At 41.5% G+C, this 27,518-nt stretch overlaps 1 protein-coding gene across 1 annotated transcript in view; it reads left to right on the plus strand.

Annotated features, from left to right (window-relative positions):
• CTNNBIP1 (catenin beta interacting protein 1) overlaps positions 1-27,518 on the plus strand; it is a 36,846-nt gene that overhangs the window by 7,063 nt on the left and 2,265 nt on the right. Inside the window, exon 3 of the mRNA XM_074933945.1 lies at positions 727-817. Coding sequence (XP_074790046.1) covers positions 727-817 — 91 coding nt within the window. The remainder of the gene's footprint in view (positions 1-726; positions 818-27,518) is intronic.

Raw genomic sequence — 27,518 nt, forward strand, 5'->3', positions numbered from 1 at the left:
TAACTGACCCAAGATCTAAGTGCATGTAGAGATCACTGATTCTAGCACTAGAAGAGCAGGGCTGCTGTGAATATAGACATGGCTCATGCACCCAAGTTTGTATAAATAGGTTTATAGTTTTCATAATTTTTTAGGAAATTCATATAGTATTTGTAAAATTAAAAATTGTAGATGAAGTGGGTCTGATTAAAAAAAGATCTGGATTGTGGGATTCTGTATTGATTGGGTCCCACTGATTTCTATGTACAATTCACTCAGTTAACAAATAAAAAGAAGTCCCTTCTAAGAGCAGCGCCACAAATTTGCCGTGGGCTCTAATGCTCAAGTTAAGTTCTTTCCGTCTTGCATGTCATCAGCAGTAATAGGGTACTCATACTAGAGGTCAGAAAATGCCTTCAGGTATACTGTACAATTAACCTCAATTAGGTTTGCGCAGTGAGGATATAAATCTGAAGACATTGAGGAAAGGAAAAGTCACTCCATTCATCCTTGTGATAGTCCACTTTTCAAGTGAGTATGGGTTGTGGGATTGTACTCTCTGCTTTTGAAGTGTAAGAGTCTGAAAAATCAGAATATGGTAGCAAGGAAGGAGTTGGGTCCAACTGGAGTTAGATGCTTTAAATGGATTAAATTAAAATTGTACATGGACTGATATGGAGAAGGCACTGGTATTTGTCAATAGTCTGTTTCCTGCTATTCATCCTTTCATTTTTTGCACATTTCCAGTTGACTGCCAGTGAAGAGGAATTCTTGCGGACGTATGCAGGTGTAGTGAATAGCCAACTTAGCCAGCTTCCTCAGCACTCTATTGATCAGGGTGAGTACCAGCAAAGGGTAAGATTTACCAGTGCTTTCAATCTGTACAGCAGTTTTTCCTGTTTGAAAAAGGCTTTCACACAGCAACACTGGAAAGAAAAAAATGTCTTTAAAAAAAGAAAAATGACTAAGTCCCCCCTCACACCCCCACCCCCCAATTGGCAAAAATACTTTATAGAGCGGAGGTATAGTACCTGAAACTAGTTTTAACTCATTTCCAGCTAATGCTCTTCCTGAGGCATTTTGGTCTGATGCATATTTTTGGATGTTGTACATGTTGAACAAAAAGGAAACCTTAATTCAGATACAATGATCGACCATCAGAAAGAGCATGCATCTGTCTCTCCATGTCTCTCTATCAATGGCTAGATAAGTGATCTGACTTTGTCTCAAATAAGGGAGATGTCACTTGAATTGATAAGAACTGCAGAAGGGTTTGCAGCCCACAGAAAACTGGCCATTGTCATAATTTGGTGCATCTTTATTCTCTGAAGAGGCAAAAGCTGAATGATCTTTGCTGTCATGGAAAGAACTGTCACATTTTGCTTGTCGTTCATGACACTGCATATCCTGGTGGATTCATTTGCCCTGTGCCTGCCAGGCTTCTAATGTCTACTTAATCTTTGAGCATAATCTCGGTAAGCATTGAGTTAGGTACCTGTATTTGGGTAATTACATTTCACCTACATAAATCCTTCCTGTAGTCTGAGAGATACAGTTCATTTTTTGATGTAAACTGTGGAGGAGTGTTGCCGTGCACTGTTAAACAGACGGCTGCATCTCAGTGATGAGTGAAGTGAATCCTGGATGTATTTGGGATCTTTTAGGATGAGCAGTTTTATAATAAATAGTATTGTTCTTTGCAGTGTTGTGGTAGCCTTGTTGGTCCCAGGATATGAGAGAGAGACAAGGTGAGACCTGTCAGAGCTCTATAGATCTCTCAAGCTTGTCTCTTTCACCCATAGAAGTTGGCTCAATAAAAGATATTACCTCACCCACCTTGTCTCTGTCAATATTATTCATGACTACTTAGAACACTGAAGGCCAAATTCTCCCAATTGACTGTAGACCATGACCGCCCAATACTTTCTATTCATTCATATAACTGTTTTTCTTCTTTTGGGGCTGTAGTTGAATTTCAGGCATGTGGGGGGCACCCAACATCTCTGAATCTGCATTTACCATACATGCTGTGGCTCATCTGCCTGCGCTAGCTGTGGTCTGAATTTTGTCACTATCTCTCTAGCGGGGAATGATCTGTGGATTACGTTATATGTGTTAAAGTGCACAAACTGCAGTCCTCCTTTCTGGAAAGATAGAAAGGAGATACCTTACCAGAACGTGAGCTCAACGCTTCTTTGTTCATCCCCATTCCTAAGGAAGTGCTAGCACATCGTGAGTTGCCTTCTCTCACCGACCATTTTACCTTTCTCAAAGTCGTGCGCAGACTTCTCTGGTTGTAGTAATCTTGCAGAAAGATTTTCCCTTTAAATTGACAGTGTCGAGTAGTGTATGCCCAGAATGGTAGTGCTTCTCTTCTCCAGCCTACTCCAGAAAAAAGGGGTGAAAGATGTTCACAGAACAATAATGAATGGAAATACTTCATGACTTTTTAATTAAAAACTTCTTTAGTGGGGAATTTAAATATTTTCCTCTAGTGATGCAAACTCAAACACAGCAGCGAGGCACTTGTGCAAGAATATCAGCAGGAAAGTGATTAAACAAAGTCAAACAATAAAGTGTGTAAAAAGTAAATGAGTCTAATTTTCAGTTTTGGGTAAGCTAAGGTGTGTCTAGAAGAATAGGTAAATTGTTTGGAATGTGGACCCTCTTTTAGTTGTGTTTATCTAATAACTAACACAGAGGTCTTAGATTACAGCGGTACATATAAATATAAAAACAGGTATAGGAAATGCTTTAGAAGGGGTACTAGGAAGATGAATAATTTAATGTTGAGGTTTATTCTTAAATATAACAGTGCTTTTATGTAATTTTGTAGTTAGAGGAACATGGGATTCCGTAGTTTTCTCTGTTCTCCAAACTGTTTGGCTGTTGTACAGCTGAAAATAAAATGGAAAAGTAGAAATAGATTTCTAACCCACACAATGAATTCCTGGCACTTGTGATGTTTTAATTAATGTAGCTGCAAGCAGCTGTTTGATCACACTGAAGTGAGGGCTCACACAGAATAAACTGGAGTCATTTAGCATCCACTCTGTCCTTCTCATTTACCTGAATATGTGAGCAGAGTGAAATGTTTGTCAATACAGGAGTCCATTATAAGACTGTTCAGGTAACTCAGAGCCAGCAGAGTGAGGTTGAACGCTGAGCAGTATGAGAAATCTCCTTATCTGATTGGATTCCATATTGTATTTCTGTAATTCTGTGAGGCAAAACCGTCTTAAATTTAAGAGCTAGGATAGCCTATTGCACAGTATCTCTTATGCAATAGAGAAATCTGGCTATTAGTTTTGAGGGCCCAGACAGGTACAATGGTCCCCATGCTTCATGTCAGAGCCGTTTTAATGTATATTGCGCATTATGGTTCAATAAGTTTCTAGATTACATTACACTATTTCCCTGTTTCCATAAAGAACTGTGAAACATGATGATGATGATGGAGAGGGACACATTGCAGTAAAACTTCCATATTTATTTTGATATATGCTAAACTATTTCTTGTGGTGTTTTCATTTGGTGATGCACTGTGTGTAATCTTATTTGGATGGTAAGGTTGCCTTATTTTTTTTGTTTACTCACTGAGTATGGGACTGGCTCTTGGTCTTTTGAATCTTTATCACAGTTTTGGTGGGAGGGAAATTGTTTGGCACTGGTGTAGTTGTCTAATCCCAGTCCATAAATCTGTTCTGTACCTCACTGCCTCATTCTCTAGCACTCGTTTTGAAGGATTCTGCACTGGCTCAACTAAATTCATATTATGAAATCTGGGTTTGATGGGGAAGTTGTTGATGAGCCCTGTTACCAGAAAGCCCATATTTTAATATAGAATCGGACATTTAGTATAGTTAAATCATTTAGAGAACAATTCCAAACACAACCTGCATAAACTTGGTCTTCAGTTTTAAATCTGGATGTTCATTCTTAACCCCCCCCCCCCCCAAAAAAAAAAAAAAAAAAAGACCATCAGTTACTTCATGGCCTTCCTCTAAGCATAACATATACTCAATGCAGGTAATAAGCTTTCGTGAGCTACAGCTCACTTCAGCTTATGCTCAAATAAATTTTAGTCTCTAAGGTGCCACAAGTCCTCCTTTTCTTTTTGCGGATACAGACTAACACGGCTGCTACTCTGAAACAATGCAGGTAATGTAACTCTAGCAACTTCATACATCTTTCAATGCATTAAACCTCTGTCGGAACAGATAACTACTGACTTCTTTGCAGCTAATCTCCTTTATACTTCCTGCTCAGTCCAAGGAATCTCTGGCCATATCCCTTCTCTCGTGGAAGTAAATTCCTCCCCATTGGTACTCACTGTGATCAAATGAGAGCCAGTTCTATCTTTGAAGACCAAATCCGCCTGACCAGTTTTCCCCTTTAACTTTTGGAACCTGACCACAGCCAGAGAAATCCACCTTTTGAGAGGAGAAAACAAAATAAAGGGAGAGATAATGGCTCGCTAGCCAGAGAGTCAGGTGGCAAATTTGAACATGATGAGGTTAAGTAAAAGTGAGTAGTACGGAGAATAGGAGTTAAGTAAATCACAAGTCCTAACCAACTCTCATTTGCTTTGAGGAACGAAGAGGAAGCTCTAATTTGTCATATTGGCATGAGTGTTGTAAAATTTATTGGTCCAGACTTCGACCATCCCAGGATTAATTTCTACAGATAAACTATTGCACTTAAGTATGTTACCACAGTGTTGCCCTTTGTTTCTTCTGTGGTATCATTTTAAGCGTACATGTCAGTTGTGATGGATTTGCCAGAAGTCACATCAGACATCTTTATCTCATGTTGTCATGTTTAATGTTGCTGGAAAAAGGAAGAGTTCACTATGGCTTCAAAAATAAATTGATACAAATCCCAAAGACTCTCATGTAGGGGTGGGCAAACTTTTTGGCCCGAGGGCCACATTGGGGTTGCAAAATTGTATGGAGGGCCGGGTAGGGAAGGCTGTGCCCCCCTCAGAATCCCCAATCCATCCAACCCCCGCTGCTCCTTGTCGCCTGACCCTCCCCCCCCCCCCCGGGGGGATCCCACCCCTTATCCAACCCCACCTGTTCCCTGTCCCCTGACTGCCCCGACCCCTATCCACAACCCCAACCCCTGACAGGACCCCTGGGGATCCCACCCCTTATCCAACCCCACCTGCTTCCCATCCCCTGACCTCCCCCCCAGAACCACCGCCCCATCCAACCGCCCCCTGACAGGCCCCCCAGGACTCCCACACCTATCCAACCGCCCCGTGCTCCCTATCCCCTGACTGCCCCTCAGGATCCCCTGGCCCCATTACCATGCCCCTCAGAGCAGTATGTCTGGTAGCCATGCTCCCTGGCCGGAGCCAGACATGTTGCCACGCTGCCCTGCAGGAGCACACAGCCCCGCTGCCCAGAGTGCCACCCATGTGGCGGCCTGGCTGTGGGGGAGGGGGGACAGCAGGGATGGGGCCGGACTAGCCTTGCTGGTGGGGAGCTCAAGGGCCGGCCAGGACAGTCCCACGGGCCGGATTTGGCCTGTGGGCCGTAGTTTGCCCATCTCTGCTCTAATGGCTTACTTAAAATCTAATATCTTAAGGGAGGCTCCCTCTCCGCTAGATGGCAGTATCTCTTCCTGAAAACTTCTATTCTAGACACACAGTGAGGTACTTAAATTGTAATTTATTCTTCAAAACTTCTTAAAGGAATTTCTTTCTTCTGTTCTCTTCCTCCTCTTCTCTTCTATGGGATCTTCCTTGTCATAGGTTTATTCAGCCTTTGCAAAGCACAAGCAAAAAGTTTTTATTTAGGAAAAGGTATGTACGTTTTTGGGCCCACCTACAAAGATTTGGCAGCCAAGGGGAAATCCTGATCTTTTCTTGCAGCAGTGGGACAGAAGAAAGGTAACTCTCAACCTGAATTGTCCTATAGCATCTGTACTATCTCATTCTCCCAGCAGACAGACCAGAAGGGGTTGGAATTCCTGGCCCAACTTCTCCCCAGCATATGGAGCAATGTGTTAAAGCCAACAGGAGTCTTAGCATTCTAGATGATGCAACAGAACCAGAGAGACAGACTTTTAGTGTTATACAAAACTATTTGCATCTCTAATCTAAGCATGCTGTAGAATAATTATGTACCATACTTGGAATTTGTGAGAGCTGAACTTGCCAACGGAGGTTTGAGACAAACTCCTGTTTTTTCCTCCCTTTTGCCTATTTCCCTTGGAGATACCACTCTTCAAATGGTGTACAGACATTAACTAAATCACTTCACGCTTGTGAAGCAGGGAAAATAGTATCCCCATTTTAGCTGTCATGCAGTGGAGGCAGAGAGGTAAGTAATTCTCCCGAGGTCAACAGAGCAGAGGATATTGAGATTAGACGTTCTTAGGTCCTGAATGATACTTTTTAAAAAAAAAAAGACAAGTTAATATCTGTCCTAATATCTAATTTGTGTACAGTATAATCCAGTAATAAAAAATGGAATAAACTGTTGAACTGTACTTGTATACTGCCTTTCATGTGACGATCTTAAAACACTTTTTGTCCTCTCAAATCAAGAAGAGCTAAGAGGACTGTGGTCAACCATTGTTGTAACAAGCATGGTTCTGGTGTGATGTGGTCAAGACTTGTTTAATTGGAAAGGGCATTGATGCATATATCATATGTACTTTGCTGCCAGTACTGCCTGCAGAACCAGTACAGCTACATAATTAACTGCATTCTGTTCCATCACCTCATACTCCACAAATTGCCAACTGAAGTCTCTTTCCTTCCAGGATCTTAGTGGTGGTGATATCAAGCAGAAAGAAAAGATCATGATACATATTATGCTGGCAGTTAAAACCTTCTTGCTTGAGCTTGTAAACTAAGCACACTTATCATTAGACATTCAGGGAGAATAAATATGGGATCCTATGGCTTAATTTTGTTCATTCTTAGACTTGTAACTATGTTAACAATAAAAGATTTTGATCAACTTCCCACACCATTCTAATGCCAATGAAAGTGGAGGCACCCAACGACAATCCTGGAGCCTTAAATTTTCCCTTGTCAAGTGAGTATCTTTTACAGCAAATAGAGATTATGCAATGGAATTCACTCTGCAGAGCAAGAAAATCTCTCTTCAACAAATGGAATTAGAAGGATTCAGAAATGTAATGCAGTGAGAGAGAGAACTTCATGGCCAAATCCTTTATGAAAGGGATCCAGCCTCTACTTGAGGATGGCTGCTCACTCCAGGATGCAAGACTATCAAGCAAGCCCAAGAGGAGATCTCTCCCCATCCAAGGAAGACAGAAGAACCTTGTGAAGGATGTATGCTAAGAAGATTGGGAAGAACTGGCTTCAGATAATAACTTGTAAATTAGATTACTTCAGAAAACTCAGAAGGATGCTGAAGGAGTGGAAAGTCCAAGTGATCTTCTTAGAAATCCTCCTTGTCCCATAAGTGAAGACAGAAGATTCTAGAAGTGAACCTTTGGCTGTGTAAATGGTGTAAAGGTGGAGGGTGTCAGTTTTATGGAACGTTAGTTGTCCTATGGGGGGGAGAGGGCTGTATAGCTTGGATGCCCTTCATCTCAGTAGAAGGGGAACCAGTTTGCTAGGGCAACAGGCTGGCTAGATTAATCAGGAAGGCATTAAAACAAAAGGGATGGATGAGAAGGGGAACAAATGAGCACTCATTTAGCACAAAATCAAGATGTCAAGAACAAAATTAGGGCACCAAGGGACATGAAAAGGGGGGAGGGATAGCTCAGTGGTTTGAGCATTGACCTGCTAAACCCAGGGTTGTGAGTTCAATCCCTGAGGGGTCCATTTAGGGATCTGGGACAAAAATTGGGGATTGTTCCTGCTTTGAGCAGGGGGTTGGACTAGATGACCTCCTGAGGTCCCTTCTAACCCTGATATTCCATGAAAAGAAGAAATTCTTTAATTGTCTATAAACCAATGCCAGGAGCCTGGGTAATAAACAAGAGGAATTGGGATTTCTCATTGAGCATAAATTTGATTTAATTGATATTACTGTAACCTGGTAGGAAGATATGCATGATGGAAATGTTTAAGTCACTGGTTCTGAACTCTTTAGGCAGGATCCAGTGGGCAAAGGGGGAATGGGAGAGGCACTCTGTCAAAAGTGTCTACCTATTTTTGAATCACTGACAAGCAAATGATCTTGAATGCTTATGGATCAGTGTTCTAATACATAAAGCACGAGAAGTTGCAAACTTTTAACAGTGAGGGTAATTTAATCATTGGAACAATTTACCAAGAGTTGTGATGGATTATCACAATGGTCCCTTTTGGTCTTAAAATGTATGGATCTTGACACAGCAGTGAGTTGGGAGTCTGTATCAGTTGTGAAATAACTGTTCTTATACAATTTTGGAGATTCTTTATTCCAGTTAATTGTAAACTAAGGTTTCTATATGGCAGAGGTACTTAATTAGGGCTTCCTGTAGCTGCACTAGACCGCAGAGGAGATGTCCACAATCTTGTAAGTAGGTCATACAGCCTCAGTCATGTTGCAGTTTGTGTTAGTCTGTGTTTGGAGCAGTCTGTACCCATGAAATGCTCTCCTAGGACAGCTAGCTGGGTTGCCGTACGTTCACCTGAGACAAGACCACTGAGGTCTTCCTTTTGTTGTTTTCCTTGGTAGCTTTCGTAATAAGTACCTGTCAGCTCATTTGAGCAAGACTATTTTTGTGTCTGCTGGAAGTCACTCTGCAACAGGGGTTCTCAAACTGGGGGTCTGGACGCATCAGGGGGTCGTGAGGTTATTACATGGGGGGTCGTGAGGTGTCAGCTTCCACCCCGAACCCCGCCTTTCCTCCAGTATTTATAATGGTGTTAAATTAAAAACACTTGTTTATATATTATAAGTGGGGGGTGTCGCACTCAGAGGCTTGCTATGTGAAAGGGGTCACCAGTATAATCGTTTGAGAACCACTGCTCTACAACCAGCGTATCTAGTCTTGTACAATGTCTACTTGCAGCAACAAGACGGTACTTCAGAGGGAGTGAGTTTACTGTAAGCCCTGCTGAATACAAAACTGTTCCAGTCATAAACCTCCAATGAGCCACTATTAATAAAACCTGAAGTTTAAATTACAATCTTGATAGTCGGCAAAAGGCTTTAGGGGATTACAAGATCTGTCAGAAATAGACACTAATAATCTCTAAGTGTAATCAAGAAACACCTTAAAATTCCCATAATATATGTATTTAAAAGATAGCCCCGAAGGAATAGACTCAGAATTTTTTCTGCAGTTTGCCCTTTTTCCCCCTTGGAATATAACAGATCAAAATCTGGTGCTCTTACATCGCTCACTCTGCTTTCCAAAAACTATCAGTTTACAAAACTTAACTCCTGTTCTAGGCTTAGTCATGTACCTCATTTTACATTTGTGATTGCCTCCCCTGAGAGGCATCTCATTGTGTGTGCTATAAGGGTGAATTTTGCTTTCTTGACAGGCAATTGTACAAGCTTCAAGTTTAGTTTGGTTCTGTGTTGTATTTCTCTGTGCAAATCAGGCAATGAACTTGTTCCAGTGATCTGTGATATACCACCCTTGTTGCTCTAGCAAATGTCAAACCAAATACTATGCAACTGACAATACTGACTTGATTGTTCATAATTTTACTGTAATAAATGCTGTGAACAAATAAAACGTGTCTGAGTATAGCAAACAGTTTTATGAAGGTAGCTGTGGGTGTGATTGAATTCTAGAAATCAGATTTGAGTTCCTCATTTCAGTCCCTGTGCTGGAATGAGAGTCTTCTAGGGCTGGCTCACCACTCTGTGCACTTTGACAAGCACCCCCACATGGCCAAAATTGGGAGATAATTGATTAGAACCGGGTGATTAACTAGTTAACAAGGGGATTTGGCTTGTCAGCTGGGGAGGGTTAAAAGGGAGACAAGATGTGAGAGGGGGAGGCTGGAAGGAAGGGCAAAGAAGCCCAGGATCGCAGATGTGAGACCTCTCTCCCCACCCTCTCATCTTGTGCCTCGGAGGTGCATTGAAGCTTGGTGATGGGACATGAAGTTGCATAAGACGTAAATAAAGGACACTGTGGTGAACTGACATAAGTGTGGGGACCACTTGCAAAGAGAATGTAGGGTGAGGGAGCAAACCCTGAGACAGTACCCTACAAGACAAGGGTCACAGAGGAGGCTACTTCCTGCAAACTCCTCATCAAAATCTTGACTGTAATTGCAGCACATCTGTCCAGGTGCCATTTCCTTAGCACAGACCAGTGGCTATTACTGGTCAGAGTACAGGACTGAGTCCACACACATCTGGGTTCTAGCCTCAGCTCTACCACGGACTGCTCTGACCCTTGGGCAGGTTCCTTAAAATCATTCTGCCTATCTGTAAAATATGATAATTCTTCCTTATTTCACAGGCGTGTTGTGAGGTATAACTAATGTTTGTGAAGTATTTTTGAAAGGTGCTGGAGAGAGGTGAAGTACTAGTGGAAGGGATGGAACTATGGGATGAGATGCCTCTTATCAGGAAAACAAGAATGACCGTATGAAAGCACCAGACTTCTCTACTCCCTGACTTGGTGAAAGAGACTAAACTTTTTTGAGCTTCATGTCTCCCCCTCCCCACCCCTCACCATTTACATTAATGAGAAAAAAAGACTGCAGTATTCTACAGTTACGATACTAAATGCAGTCGTAACCGTGTTATAACCATATAATGTTGAGGCCATTAGTGTAGTGTTTTTATAAGTGTAAATTATTCCTCTTTCACCACTCCAAAACATTTTGTTACAAAGACTTAAGGTTTTTCTTCATGGGCTCAGAAGTCCTGAAAGATCTAAGGAACTAAGCAATTTCCATCCATAAATACATGCTTGGGGGGGATGGTCTCACTCTCCTTCTCAGTTATCTATTTTGATCTGTTCCACATTAGTCCCGCTCCCCTCACTGCAGCAAATACTAAAGTGATTCAGACTGTAAGCTTCTTGTGTTTGAGTTTGTGAATTGATGGCTTTCCACCAAATCTCCATCACTCTTCAGATGTATCTTGCACTGAAGTATTCAGCTAAACATATCCTTGTAAAAAATACAGTATTTCCCTTTTTTAGCAAATTTTGTTTTTAAATTGTGCTTGGCTACATAACTCACTGCTATGTGGTTGAACTGGAAAACAAGCTGTATAGCTAGAAAGTACAGTACCTGGGTTTCACTTCTAAGGCCTTGGGGACTACACCACTGTTCCTACAGCAACAGGCATGTCATGCTGGTTCTTAAAGAAAGCAGGTCCCTTGGGGAGGACAGAGCTGAGCTGCAAACACACTGGCTGGGTTAGAGACACTAGCTGTGTGTTAGTGTTAAAAATAAGCCCACAGTGTAAATTGAGGAGAAGAGATTATTGCCGTGAGATTTGGGGTAGTTATTGAGGAGGGATGGAGTTACTGGCTAGAGCATCTCTTCAACTTTTCTCTTTGAGAGAGTGCTTTTCTCTTTCTATACACACATTGCTTGTCTGAGTCTATTCCTTCTATAAAGTTGCATATTACATTTTTAGGGTGCCAAACCTGGGATTTAGGGAAAGGGCTAAATGTTGAAAGGTGTTTGAGAGTAGGTGGCAGAGACAGGAGAAGAGGATGTGTAAAGGGTTTGAGCAAAAGAGAAATACTTCTTTTTCCAGTTCTGCATCCTTCAAGTAAGCTGCTTGAGATGTTTAACACTTTAATCCCTAAAAGCTACTTAGGTGGCTTAGTTTGCTTGTGGTTGCAATGCATTCAGGGGAAAGGGGATAGATTTGTTACTGAAAAGATACTTGAAATAGCTCATTAGATGTTGTAAAGTGTTAAATACACTTTTGTATCACTTTTTAAAACACGAGCTTCATATTTCTGACTCAACTGAATGTCCGAACAGTGTTTAGCTTCTGTTATTCGCAGGGCTGAACCACATTACACAACACGATAGTATGGTTGACTCATGCTGAAGAGGTCTGTGCCAGCAGCCTAATCATATTCATGATTTATAGGGCCGGAGGAGTGTCATATTAAGTGGACTTCCTAGGAGAGCTTCCTTTCTAATGTAGACACAGCTTGTGTCTCACTATCACAATTTACCATGCATCACTTAGGAGTCACACAGCAAAGATGAACAACTCAGGTAAACCTTGCTAAGGTGGAGTTTCCTGTGCTGAAGGATAGCTCACTTAACAATGTTCTTTGTCCGTCTTTTTGCAATCACTTCTTTGAAACTGATTCCCACTGATTAGCAGATGAACTTGCTGGAGAGTGCTGAGCTCAGTGGCTGCCTGCAGCTGTCCCTACTGTTCAGCTCCATTCACTAGTTGCTTGACCTTCAAGTAATTTTATTTGTGTTTTTAGGGCATGTTTTGCCTGCCTTTTAAAGAGCCAAATGGCTAGACTACATGAATAAATTCATATAATCAAAGCAGTGATGTTTCCATATTCAGCTGAACAAGGTGAGGTTCCAGAGTGCTGGGAAAAGATACTGTCACAGATGACTGGCCCACAAGGTGCCAAATTTCCTCTTGTCCTAAATTAGATATTGTTTCTTTAAGAAATTACTCCTTCCCACCTGCTAGTAATCTTCCAAATTAAGTGCTGCAATGGTGTTAAATCAAAGTACTATCACTGAGTGAGAACCTGCAGACTGTGCAAGATGCTGGAGATGGTATCCAACCACATATGTAGACAGGCTATTTTGCCATTCTGGTTCCATCCGTGTTCTCTCCCTGCCACTTCTATTCTTATGTGTCAGCAGTCTGAGTGAACATGACAAGCTCCTGTCTCTTTACTGATGTGGCTGGGAAAGCAGAGGCTGCCGTAATAGGCACGTATCTGCAATTGCAACAACTCCTGCCAGCCACCAGGAGTATCTTTCTTTGGGTTCAGTTTTGAAACTGGGATTCTAATGCTATTGCAGCAATCTATTTGGAAAGTTAATAAGGGGGAGACTATCACTAGTCCATCTTAACATAGAATATATGCTATTTAGGGGTGGTGTTTAAATATTAGGGCTATCAGCCAATGTGTATAAGATAACATTTTAAAAATAAAGTAATGGGGAGTGCATACACCTACCTAGGCCCTGAAAAATGTTGTTAATAAAGGTTCTGAATGTCCAGTCTTGTTTGAGGGGGTGGTTTTGGGAGCGGGAGGGTGGAACATGGAACAGGGCTCTGGAGCTTATATTCCTACCCTCAAATACAGACTCATAATACAAGTTTGTATTTGAAGGCAGGAATGAGTGCCCAAGGACTCTGAAGGGTCTTGAAGAGAGGGGTTGCATGTGCAGGAACTGGAAGGTCTAATCTGAGTATGCACCTTTTCATTGTTTGATATACCTTAATTACTGCAAGTGTAAATGCTTAGTGAAGGATGTGCTCAATGTAAATATGGTTCAGGACCCTATTGTCTGGATCACAGGCTTTTGGCAAAGGTCCATCTTAACTTCGGAAACTCTGTGCTGTTTGTTTGTTTGTTTGTTTGTTTGTTTGTTTTCATGTCAAAGAAAACGTCCCTTGTGAGAGGCAAGTTAGTTTGGGGCTGAGGCCCTGTTCACTAAGACCTCTGAGCCTTGTTGTCCTCTCACCAGATGGAAGCCCGTGCTCCGTTCTCTAGAGATACTTGTCGTGGTACGTGATCACAGGCTGCTTAGCAAACTTGTTCTGTTGTGGGTTTTATTTAGTTCTGGATAGACTGGGATCATTGGAGTGGACTTCTAAGAATGATCCCAGCTACAGGTATGGTTTGAACTTTCCCTGGGAAAGTGTACCCAAACTTTCTGCTGTAGTATTTTCATACAGTCTAATGCTCCCTAAGCAGGTTGTGAAGGATGAAAGATTTCATGACAGGGTCCACTCCAGTTCTATTGCATATATGCTAGCTGTCCCTGTTTAGCAAGGATGCATTCTTCTTCAAATGCTGGTCCCAATATGTACTTCACACATGGGTATGCATGTGTGCCATTAGAGTCAAGAGATTAACAACATGTGGTGTCCTTTGGCCCACACAAGTGCAGTTGCTCTCCTCATGCTCCAGACAGAGGGCGTAAGAGATGGTGCAGGCCGATACCTCTCCAGTTCCTTTTTACCACTGCAAGGCCTGAGTTGGAATAGTCTGTGGCCAGATTTCTGCAGCTTCTTTCTTCTAGCCTGTAAATAGATACTGTAAATAGTTTTTACATTAGCAGAAAGAAAAGGAGTACTCGTGGCACCTTAGAGACTAACAAATTTATTAGAGCATAAGCTTTCATCAGCTACAGCTCACTTCATGTTTAGCAGAGTTATTTTTTTATAGTATAGTTAGTATAGCTTGTTCCCCCCTCTTTTCCCCTCCTACCTTGATGGGGAACCCCTCCTCACAGTCTGAGACTGTGCTCAGAGTCGCAGGGTTCAAGAATTGTCTTGCCCTTGCTCCCTCTGAGTGACACCACCAATGCTGCCTCTGTGTGGGTGAGATGCATATCTCTGCGAAGTGCAGCATCTGCTGCTCATTTCCACTGCGAAAATGTGAAGGCTGTGAGCATCTGTTGAGGAAACAGATCTAGTACTTGACACTTCAGTACTGCCTTCTATCCAAGAAACTTAAAGTGCTTGGCACACACACACCTCCCCCAGGAAGTAGGTCTCTGTTTCAGAGGGCTAAACCTAGGGTGTTGAAGTGAATTTCCATAGGGGACCACGGCAGTCTGGCACAACTAGGACCTAGAAGTCCGAATTCTTCATTCCTAGATTAACTACCAGACTCAGTCTAAGGACAAACCTAAATGATTTAGAAAACATGCATAGAGATGCAGTTTTACATATGTTTTTTCTTTCTTTCATTGTTGCTGCCTCCCTTTCCCTCTAGCTCCACAACTGTGGGTTGATTCTGGGGAGATCACCACCTTTTAATAGGCTTGCTCCAGTATGGGTATCTTGTGCTTACTTCTGAGCATAATTTGGGTCTGGTTCTGTCAGGTCTCTGATAAGATCTTGCTGATGAACAAGGTCTGCCCCCTGCACCTCGGTGCCTTACGATGCTTTTACTATTGTTTGTGGTGTTATAGCTGTGTTGGTCCCAGAATATTGCAGAGGCAATAATACCTGTTGTTGGACCCACTTTGATGTGAAAAGAGACAAGCTTTTGAGCATACATGGAGCTCTTCTTCAGGTCTGGACAAGAAGAGCTCTGTAAGCTTGAAAGCTTGTCTCTTTCCATAACAGAAGTTGGTCCAGTAAAAGATATTACCTCATTTGCCTTGTCTCCCTGTTTTGACAGCTCATGCAGGGCCTCAGGCCCGCATTACGCCATAAACTCCATTAAACCCAGTGGCAGAATACGTAGACAGAGTTGAATGAAACTGAAATGAGAACTGTGTGGGATTGAACAGTATTTTGCCACTTACAGTTACTTTAAAACATGGATCTCAAAGTGCTTATAAATGCTCATTAAGCCTCAAACCCCTCTGAGTTCTTCCCATATTACAGACTGAGAAACTGAGGCAGAGAGGGTAAGGCCATACAGCAGTTTTTGGAATCGAAACCTAGGCTTTGAAGAGTCCTCTGAGTCCATTTGAATCATTACTGAAGGCAATAAACTATGAAGCTCTTTATGAATGTCAAACCAGCATATGAAATGCAGCAGCCAGAGGGCACAATTGTGTGTTGGAGTTGACTCGGCCTGAGGCTGTCTAGAAACCTGAACCCATTGTGAGAAACAGTCAGTTTCAAAGTAAGGTGGGATAGTTGCGGGGTTTAAGTTCAGCCACAGGTGTCCAGAGCAGAGCTCCAGTAAATATTTTCAAACCTGTGGTAGCCTCAGCACACCCTGCCAGGCTGAAGCCCCAAGCCCCAGCACCCCCTGTTCCCTACGGGGCTGAAGCCCTGAGATCCCCGCCCTGCAGCTGAAGCCTGGAGCCCCTAATGGGGGTTGGGTATGGGGGGCTCCAAGAAATACTCTGAGAATTTAAGCCCTGGATAGTTATGTGCTCATGGCCGAACATGGACATAAAACTTCAGATTTCACAGCCTGTCAGATAAGTTATTCATGGCTACTGCAGTTTGGACAAACAGTGGCTCTCTGTAATAATGTATCTCCTCCTGCCTTAGACACACAATTTATTAGACTTCATAGTTGGGAGCACTGGAATACAGCCGAGGCTTGCTTCTGTTGCAGGATGGGAATGTTCTGTTTTGTTTTCACCCTCCAGGCCTGCTATCTGTGAATCAGTATTACATGTCTGTAAATTTCTTTGTGCTATATGTTATGTTTCTGGGTGTCATGTGGTGCCTTCTGCTTACTCAGTCATCCACCTGGCTGCTCTGGGGGGTGTTACCTGTTTTTTGATGGATTCTTGTTATGTTTAAATACAGTTGCTTGAGGCTCTTGCAAACAGTGGTTTGGACGCAACTACCACATGAACACCTCACCCCCGAATCAAAAAGGCATGGGAGGAGGAAGTAAAGCTGTTAAAGTTTGTGTAAAAAATCCAGTGTTGATTAACTTTATCAAAAACTGTACTGCAAGGGTGAGAGCAATAGGGACGGCATATGCACTACCATGCTGGAAAAACACCTCATGATAAGATGAGATCCATGGAAGGACCTCGAAGGCTGCCTCTTCTCACTCTTCCTTCCCCCTCCCCCCCAAAACACCCCTCAGCTCCTCATTCCAGCTCTGCAACAGGCTTCCTGTGTGACTTTGATAGTCATTTAGTCTCTCTGCTTCACTTTCCTAGGTGTTGAAAATGGGGACAGTTTCATTTTGTAAAGTTCCTTTTACAAATGTATAACCAAAGAATATTACAATTGGTAACTTACACAAATGTGATTTTTTTTCATGCGCACAAACTGCACTTTATAAAAATGTAACTTAAAATAATAGGATTTAGTCAGCATAAAATTTTTAAACCTTATTTTAAAGGAAAAGTGGGTAAACAAATGAAACTGGAGTTAGAATTACATGGATAGGGGACTGGTATTTACAATTAGTGTAGATTATTAGCACTGTAGGAAACAGCTAGATTGGAAAGATCCCAAATTTATAGCAGGTGCATGAAAACATTTTCAAGCTTAAATTTAACTTGTAGATAAAAAGGGACAGATATTGAAAGTGCTCAATGAGCCACATGCAACTGATCCAGTTGCAGCTAGAACTGGAAAACTGCAATATAATACAAAAGATGCTCCTACATCTAATTACAAAGAGTAAATCAGTCAAATTATATAGAATGTATTCATATAAAAAAGGCAGCCACACTCTTGATGGCTAATGTAATAATAAAACCTGTATGTACTTACTGTGTTTCATCCAAGGATCTCAAAGAATTTTACAAAGGTGGTTATTTTGTTTATTTTACAGTTAGGGAAACAGAAGTTGAGTGACTTGGCCAATAGCTAAGTCAATGGAACCCAGATTTTTTTGACTTAAAGGCCCCTGCTGTTGTCACTAGACATACTGCCTCTTCAGGTCAGGCCACAAGAAATGCAGCTCTAATGAAATGAATAGCAATTGAGGATTTTCAGCATGGTTATAAAGTTGTGTGTGTTTGTTTTTTCAAAATAGAACTTACCTTATGACTTTCTTAATGTTCAAGTTTTGTTTGTATGTTCCTATGTATTCCAGTGATGAGGTGCATTTCCTGTGCCCCAGTCTGTTTCCAAGTAGGAGGTTCAAGTAAATGGCAGGGTAACACACAAGCTACTAGCGCAAGAGAGACCTGCACAATTCACTGCGTGGGGCTGCTGAAACCATGATGTGTATTTCCCAAAACTGTCTTGAATATTTATTTTTACTGCAGCTGTTTAGAACAGGAGCTAGTAAGCTGTGAACATACTATTCAGAGAGCTGATTTGACTGAGAGAGCCAATGTGAACTGCAAAACTCCCGGCATCTGCTGTGTGGTTAGAGATATTTATTGCTCCTGTCGTGCTTTGCATACTGCTCTATGCTAGTCACAGTGAGCAGTGCAATGGAACAGCATAGAAAGCTAGGACTGTTGGGTTGTAGAGAGAAATCAGCTGAGGGACTTAAATTGCTGGTGGATTATCTTGAAATAAGTCTCTCTACTTACATAAAACCCACCACAAGAATTTTTTAAATTTTGAAAAGAGAAGAAATAAAGAAAACAATCAACAACTGTTAGCCAACCTAGCTTGTCTGCTGTGCTGGGTGTGATATCATCTGTGATATTACTGTTGCTAGGAGACCTTGCTTGCTCTGGAACTACATAGCAAAGGCATCTTTAGTTTAAAAGGGGATGTATATTCAGGGAATAGGAAAGTTGGGGCAGATACCAAGACATGGGATGCCAAGATCAAGCAATGTCCTGCCCGTTCTGTTTAACTGTTTCAATGATGCACCAACTATCAGGAGCTCTCTGCATTTAAATTTCTCATATTCTGCTTATTAGAATCCTTACTAGTCAATACCTATTTAATATGGAGGGTAATAGTTAAAAGATGTACCTCTTTATTTTTAAAAAGGAAAACACAAACACGCCAAAATGGCTCCTTAACCCTTAGTTTTAATTCCCTTCTTGGATATATAACTTAAACAAATTGCCCTAGAGTATAAGAATTTCTGAACATAAATGTCATAAGTAGTGCTTTTGTTTTTTGAATTACATTAGCCGGAGGAATTGTGGTCTAGAGGTTTAAGCATGAACACGGGAGTCTGGACTCCCAGGTTCTGTACCAGGCTTTGCTATTGACTGTGTGTGGTCTTCGGTAATTCCATTTGTATCTCAGTTTCCCCAATTATAAAATGGGGATAAAATGTACTGTGCAAGCCTCGAATAAAACTGGTACAGGAAAACTGTATTTTAAAGAAGTCTTAATAAACTTGGTTGTCATCCTGTCTTTGTGTTTTCTTTCCTTACCCTTTTCCAGCTCTCTGAACAGAATTTTGTCTTAAAGCAATTAGCCTCTCTTGTTCTTCATTGTCTATTCATTAAACAGTTAGCACAGAGACCAGCTGATTCAGCTTCAATTGAGATGTAAGAGGTTTTTTTTACCAGCTGAGCCGAGCTGAGGTATCTCAAGGGTGAGAGAGTGGGACCCTTGTTCAGTATAACACAGCTATTAAAAAAAAAAATTAAAAAATGCCACGGTACAGAAGCTGTAATATACAACTTCTGTCCCCAGTTCAGCATCCCTAAACTGCTGTGGATAGACTCACAGCAATATGACACCTCATTTTATGTCGTGTCAAGTATGTTTTGCTACAATGGGTACTGAACTTGGAGCTGGTCCATATCAGCTGAATGACCAGTTTTGATATGGGGCTAGAAGGACTGTCTTATTTGGTACCCTATGTCAAATACTGTAGTTTCTCTCATATAAATGCAGCCTGAATGTATGGCTGTATTTTCATTCCGCAACCTCAGCTGCTGTTTGTCCGTGCCACTTGCATCTTCTGTTGCTTTGCTTTGCTTCTCTGTGTAAATCCTTCAGAAGTTATTCTCCTCACTTCAGATACCTTGAGAAGCAACAGAGCAACTTTTTGGTTGGTTTTTGGGGAGTGGTAGCTATGCTGCCTTCTAAGACCAGAATAAAGAATGAATTAAACCAGCTTATTCGAAGGTAAAATTTTGGCTGAGAATTAATTTACAAAGCACAGTAGTCATCCTTTCCCTCCCAACCGACGTATCAACCTCTAAAATTGCCCAAGTTACAAACTTGAGATCCACACCCACACCTTCTCAAAGTTCAGGTTAATAATATTAAAGAATATTAAACTATCCTGAGAATGGGAAGCAAGTAAGAGGCTGATATGACTGCATCAGCAGCTCTTTAATGTGCTGAAAATCAAAAGAACCCTACAAATAGTGGAAACATGGACAGTTTGCTACAGCTGAGTACAAAAGAATAGCACAAGCATAAAGGGACAAAATCATAGAAATATAGGGCTGGAAGGGCGCTCGAGAGGTCATCTGGTCCAGCTCCCTGGGGTGAGGCAGGATCAGGAATATGTAGAGCATCCTTGATCATCTAACCTGTTCTTAAAAACCTCCAATTAATGGGGACTCCACAGCCTCCCTTGGAAAACTTTTCTAACTAGAAGGATAATTGAAGTTTTTCTTAATATCTAACATAACTCTCCCTTGCTGTAGATTATCTATTCTTGTCCTACCACTGGTGAACATGGAGAACAATTGATCCCCGTCGTCTTCATAACAGCCCTTAATGTATTTGAAGACTGTTGTCAGGTCCCTGCTCAGTCATCTTTTCTCATGACTAAGCATGACCATAGGTCAGGTTTTCTGCACCTTTTTTCACTTTTGTTGGTCTCTAGCTTCTTTCCAATTTGTCCACATCTTTCTGAAAGTGTGGCACCCAGAACTGGACGTAATATTGAAGCTGAAGTCTCAGAAGGGCCGAGTAGAGTGAGACCATTACTTGTTCTGTTGTATATATGACACTCCTATTAATACACCCCAGCCTTAAATTAGCCTTTTTCACAACTCCATGACATTGTTGGCTTCGTTCACTTTGTGATCCACTATAACCGCTAGATCCTTTTCAGCAGTACTACTGCTTAGCCTTGAGGGAGGGGCCAACACTTTTTTAGCATTTCCTTGTCCTTGTTTAGATCTGCAGTAATTGGGATCCAGTAGACTCAGTTCACTGGTTATAAATACCATCTCACTAAAATAACTCAGAAGATCGAGAGCAGAAACCCTCTCCCGAAGAAATGGGTAGGGTCCACCTGGGGAACTAATGCATAAACACTTCATAGTTTGGGGCTCACTCTCTGCTACTCAGTTGGCAAATACTGTGTCTCAGTTTAGTTAACCCTTCCCCACACTAGACTAGTAGACACATAGATTAATCATACCATGAGAATTACAGGCAACATTGAAGCCAACAAAGCTTGCATGGTTACCAGTCTTAGCCAGTATTCCTCCACCTAACATCCAGTGGTCAGAATGCAACCAACAAACTGATTACCAAGGTACAGCAAATGCCACACTTGCCACTGTTCAAGGATGTATGGGATCCACCTCACCACAAACTGCCTAACAGAAAGCCTACCTGGACAGTGCTACACACTTTCCATCCAGCTGACGACATCACTCCTTCACTGTGGCAGACACAATGGGAGAGAGCCTCTGCCATTACCAGGAACTCTCACATCAGCATCAGGCTGGATGAACAGCTACCTGGTTTTGGGATTCTACACCACCTTTGGAGCCCACTTAGCAGGTTCATAGATTCATAGATACTAAGGTCAGAAGGGACCACTATGATCATCTAGTCCGACCTCTTGCACAATGCAGGCCACAGAATCTCTCCCCCCCCCCCCACTCCTGCGAAAAACCTCTCATGTATGTCTGAGCTATTGAAGTCATCAAATCGTGGTTTAAAGACTTCGAGGAGCAGAGAATCTTCCAGCAAGTGACCCGTGCCCCATGCTACAGAGGAAGGCGAAAAACCTCCAAGGCCTCTTCAGAAGTAGCGTGGTTAGCTGTGCTAAGGTCAGCTATGCTTGGAACATTCAGGACAACCCTGTGCTGCTGTGGAGGATGTTGCAGACATGCTGGATGATTGCGTTTTTCACGTTGGGCTCCCCAGAGGTCTTCTCAAGCTGAACACTGATTCAGAGGCCATTGATTGGCTCAAGACAATTCAGATTGTTGCCTTGCTTGTTTTACTCATATGCAATTGCTATGTATATACTGCCTAGCCAGTTATGGCCTATTTTGTATTTGTGCATTTGATTTTTTTTTCCTTCCTAAGTGCCTTACTAAAATCCGCTAGGTGCTTACAAACTGATTGTTTAATAATTGTTCCAGTATCCTTCCAGGTATCAGACTGAATGGTCTATAATTTCCCAGGTCCTTTTTGTTCCCCTGTTTAAAGATAGGTACTGGAACAAATTATTAAACAATCTTTAAACAGGGGAACAAAAAGGACCTGGGAAATTATAGACCATTCAGTCTGATACCTGGAGGGATACTGGAACAATTATTAAACGGTTTGTAAACACCTATAGGATAATGGCATTATAAGTAGTAGACAACATGGATTTGTTAAGAACAAATCATGCCAAACTTACCTAATTTCCTTATTTGGCAAGTTTTCTGGCCTAGTGAATGGGGGGAAGCAGTAGATATGATGTAGCTTGATTTCAATAAGGCTACACATTCCCCTATTACATCCTCATAAGCAAACTAGGGAAATGTGTTCTAGATTAAATGGATCCACAACTGGTTGAAAAACTATAGTCAGAGTAGGTATCAGTGGTTCACTATTAAACTGGGAGGGTGTGTGTTAGTGGGATCCCATAGGGCTCTATCCAGGGTCCAGTACTATTTGCTATTTTCATTAATGATTTGGATAATGGAATGGAGAGTATGCTTATAAAATTTGTAGATGACACCAAGATGGGGGTTTGCAAGCACTTTGGAAGATAGGATTAGAGTCCAAAAGGACCTTGACAAATTAGAGAATTGTTCTGAAATCAACAAGATGAAATTTCAGTAAAGATAAGTGCAAACATTCTTATGTTCTTAAGTACTACACTTAGGAAGTTGTATTACAACTACAAAATGGGGAATAACTGGCTAGGTAGTAGTACTGCTGAAAAGGATCTGGGGGTCATAGTGGATCACAAATTGAATATGAGCCAGCAGTGTGGTGCAGTTGAGAAAAAGGCTAATATCATTCTGTGGTGTGTTAACAGGAGTGTTGTATGTAAGACAAAAGAGGTAATTGTTTCACTTGGCTCAGTACTGATGGGGCCTCAGCTGGAGTATTATGTTCTGTTTTGAGCACTATAATTTGTCCATGTCTTTCTGAAAGTGGAGAGAATCCAGAGGAGAGCAATGATAAAATGTTTAGAAAACCTGACCTATGAGGAATGATTAAAAAAACTGGTTGTGTTTAGTTTTGAGTAAAGAAGACTGAGTGAGATCCTGAATAACAGTCTACAAATACATAAGGACTATTTTAAAGAGAACAGTGATCAGTTGTTCTCTGTCTACTGGCGGTAGGAAAAGAAATAAAGGGCTTAATCTGCAGCAAGGGAGATTTAGGTTGGATATTAGGGAAAAACCTTCTAGCTATAAGGATAGCTAACTCCTGGAATAAGGTTCCAAGAGAGGCTGTGGAATCCCTGTCCTTGGAGGTTTTTAAGAACAGGTTAGATAAACACCTGTCAGGGATGGTCTAGGTATACTTGGCTCTGCCTCACCACAGGGGCATAAACTAAATGGCCCCTTCAAGGCCCTTCCAGCCCTATATTTCTACAATTTTATTATAAGATTCTGGTATTGGGTTGTGTTATGTATGGAGGCTGCCCATGCACCTCTAATCCAAACTTCCCTAATATTTAATTTCACAAAGGGAACTACACAAAAATGAGGAGTTTAGTTAAACAGAAATTAAAAGGTACAGCACCAAAAGCAAAATTCCTGCAAGCTGCATGGAAACTTTTTTAAGACGCCATAATAGAGGCTCATCTTAAATGAATACCCCAATTTAAAAAACATAGTAAGAGAACCAAAAAAGAACCACCATGGCTAAACAACAAAGTAAAAGAAGCAGTGAGAGGCAAAAAGGCATCCTTTAAAAAGTGGAAGTTAAATCCTAGTGCGGAAAATAGAAAGGAGCATAAAGTGTGGCAAATGAAATGTAAAAATATACTTAGGAAGGCCAAAAAGAATTTGAAGAACAGCTAACCAAAGACTCAAAAAGTAATAGCAAAAATTTTTTAAGTACATCAGAAGCAGGAAGCCTGCTAAACAACCAGTGGAGCCACTGCACGTTCAAGATACTAAAGGAGACTCAAGGACGATAAGGCCATTGCAGAGAAACTAAATGAATTCTTTGCATCAGTCTTCACAGTTGAGGATGTGAGGGAGATTCCCAAACCTGAGCCATTCTTTCTGGTGACAAATCTGAGTAACTGTCCCAGATTGAGGTGATGTTAGAGGAGGTTTTGGAACTGTAACAGGGTTCAAAAAAGAACTAGATAAATTCATGGAGGATAGGTCCATCAATGGCTATTGGGCAGAAGCTGGGAATGGGCAATGGGATGGATCACTTGATGATTACCTGTTCTGTTCATTCCTTCTGGGGCACCTGGCATTGGCCATTGTCAGAAGACAGGATGCTGGGCTAGATGGACCTTTGGTCTGACCCAGTATGGCCGTTCTTATTTTGTGGTGTTCTGATATAGCATTTTGGTTCACATTCATCTCTAGTAAGAACACTGAAGAGCTGCCTGTCTGAGTCTTCTTTAAGTTAGGGAGGGGAGTGAGAACAATCAATGAGAAGATTGCACTCAAAGCTTCCTCCTTTGCAGTCTAGTCCTTTAGTTAGAGGCTTCAAAGGAAACCTAAATAAAGGAAATAATTAGCTCATGCAGGCCTAATTAGTTCATGAAGGAAAAAAATACTGTGTCTGTAATCTGTTACACTTAAATGGCAAGGATCAGTTTAATGGTTGGTCAAATATCAGAAATTGTGTGGGTAGTGGCTGTTAGAGTATGTTCTTTAGAAAAAACAAAGTTTCTGATTTTGATAGTTGGCACTATGGGATCCAGAGATGAAAGTAGCATTTGCTTTTATTTGAGTCTCTGGGGGCTGGAAGTTCTGAAACAGATTAAAAATATTGCACAGTTAACCCCTAGATCGCTTTTTTTATGGCCTTATCTAGACTAAAGAGATTTATTTATAGCACTGCCGTATGACCAGTCCACATACTCTCATTTCCCCAACATTCTGAAGACATTTAACTTTACATGTCACCTTGTGCTCGTCTCTGAATATTTAGGAGTCCAGAGAGCAGATTGGTTTGTGGATGGCCCAAGAGGAAATGTCATTTGAAGAATGAAAATCATTTAGAATGGAATGTTTTTCCATGGGACTGGATAGCTCATGTGGGTAACAGTTAACTATAGATTCTTTTGCTTGTAAATCACAAATTCAAATCCCACCCAAGTCAGTAGTGAATGAGGCTATTCATAGTTTATGTGAGATGAGCTAGGTAGGTCTCAGTTCAGTTCTCCCCTCATGTTAGGCATGAGTTAGGTGATCATCCATAACTGACGGCCTCGGCCAAGGATTGAATAGGTCATGGAGACCAAACCTTGCAGGTGGCTCCTTCAGGTCTTGGTTGAAGCACTTTGGAAGAGCAGTGTGAGGACCTTGTACAGCATGGCAAGCCTATTTTGTGGGTTAATAGAGGCCTTCGGTTTCAAAAAGAGTGCTCTGTGTACTGTCAGGGGTGTAACAAAAATGTTTGTCTCTTAATATACTTAGGGATGTTCACAGATCAGTGATGTCCAGTGCTATCTAACTCTACAAAATTAAGAGGAAAGCTAAACATGGCTCACAATTTACGTTCCTTAGAAGGTAGCAAAGTTTGCAGATGATACAAAATTACTCAAGGTAGTTAAATCCAGAGCTGACTTGGAAGAGTTATAAAGGAATCTCACAAAACTGGGCAACAAAATGGCAGATGAAATTCAATGTTGATAATGCAAAGTAGTGCACATTGGAAAACATTACCCCAACTATACATGTAAAATGATGGGGTCTAAATTAGCTGTCACCACTCCAGAAAGAGATCTTGGCGGCGTCATGGATAGTTTTCTGAAAACATCTGCTCAATGCGCAGCAGCACTCAAAAAAGCTAGCAGCATGTTAAGAACCACGAGGAAAGAGATAGATAATAAGGCAGAAAAATTCATAATGCCACTATATAAATCCATGGTATGCCCACACCTTGAATGCTACGTGCAGTTCTGGTCACCACATCTCAAAAAAGATATATTAGAACTGGAAAAATGCAACTAAAATGATGAGGGGTATGGAACAGCTTCTGTAAGAGGAGAGATTAGAAAAGACTGAGACTGTTCATCTTAGGAAAGAGAAGACTGAGGGAGAATATGATAGAAGTCTGTAAAATCATGACTGGGGTGGAGAAAGTGAATAAGGAAGTGTTATTTATCCCTTCACATAACACAGGAACAAAGGGTCACCCAATGAAATTAATTGACAGCAGGTTTAAAACAAACACAATGAAGCACTTCTTCACACAACACACAGTGAACCTCTGGAACTCGTTGCCAGGAGATGTTGTGAAGGCCAAAAGTATAACTGGATTCAAAAAAGAAATAGGTAAGTTCATGGACAATGGCTGTTAGCCAAGATGGTCAGGAATGCAACCCCATGGTCTGAGTGTCCCTAAACCTCTGACTGCCATAAACTGGGACTTGACAACAGGGGCTGCTGGATCACTCGATAATTGATGTGTTCTGTTCATTCCCTCTGAAGCAACTGGCATCTGCCACTGTCGGAAGACAGGATACTGGGCTACATAGACCATTGGTCTGACCCAGTGTGACCATTTTTATGTTCCTCAATTATACACCTTACCAGGTGAGAATCTAATGTGTCTTGAGTTTTGGAGCAAGTCTGTTTGGCAACACTTGGACTTGTGAGCCAGTGGATGCACATATATGATACATATCCCCGACTGTTTCTGTTAATATAAACAACTTCTCAGTGAAAGGACATAAGATATTGACAACTAAAACTGCGCTTATCAGCCACACCATATAGCAAAACTGAATTTGCTCAGCTGACCAGCATTAAAAATATCTACAACCAGCCAGAGCGAAGTGAGAGAAAAGCGGTCTTCAGAAATAAATTTGAGAGAACGTCAGGATGGTGTCTGGGACTATCTCTGAAATAAACAAGGAGTGGTTTACGTGAATGCGGGGGGGGGGGGGGGGGGGCTGGAAAACAATAGATCTGGGTTCTGCTCCGTTCTATGCCACATTTGGGAGGTTTTGGTACATGAGACTCTAAGCAAGCTATTGAACCTCTGTGCTTCAGTTTCTCCATCTTTAAAATGAGAAGAATAATTACCTTCCTTACACATGTTGAGGCCGAATTAATGTTGAGAAAGCACTCTGATTCCCTTGAATGGAAGGTGCCGTACATGCTCACATTATAACCATGGACAATGAAAAGCCTCTCAACAGGCCTAACAAAATAGTGTAGTCCTAGTGTGAAGGAAATTCCTGTTAAGAATAATGAAGGCAGGCTGCAAAGAGTAACCAAAATATCCCGTTAAAGGAGAAAACGATACATAGGGCAGCAACTCCCAAAAATCTTTTTATTGAACAGCCCCTTTCTTCATGCTCTAGGATAGTTCAGCAAGGTCCTTTTGCAGTGCAGGGATCTGAAGGATGATGAGACCATCAAAGAATTTGCAAATTCCAGTGCTTCCAACTCTTTCAATATTTGGTGGGGTTTTTTTAAAAGTTCCAGCTCCTGGAGGTATGTGAAAACTGGAGACAGTCCACAGTCATTTTTTAAAAAATGAACAAAAATTCTAATCCTTGCGATTGCAGAGAAAAGCTTGAAAACATGAAGCCTAAATCTTCCAACACCAGAAGGCAAATAGGAACCTAAAATGTATTATTTTTAAAATCCTCATGACTTTTTTGGGATCCTGACTCATGACTTTTGAATTTTGGGGGTTGACAGTACTGAAATTCAATCCACCCCTTATTCTCTGAATGCAGAACTCTTAGCTCCCATT

Source organism: Natator depressus, chromosome 18 (genome assembly GCF_965152275.1).
Source record: "Natator depressus isolate rNatDep1 chromosome 18, rNatDep2.hap1, whole genome shotgun sequence".
Lineage (NCBI taxonomy): Eukaryota > Metazoa > Chordata > Testudines > Cheloniidae > Natator > Natator depressus.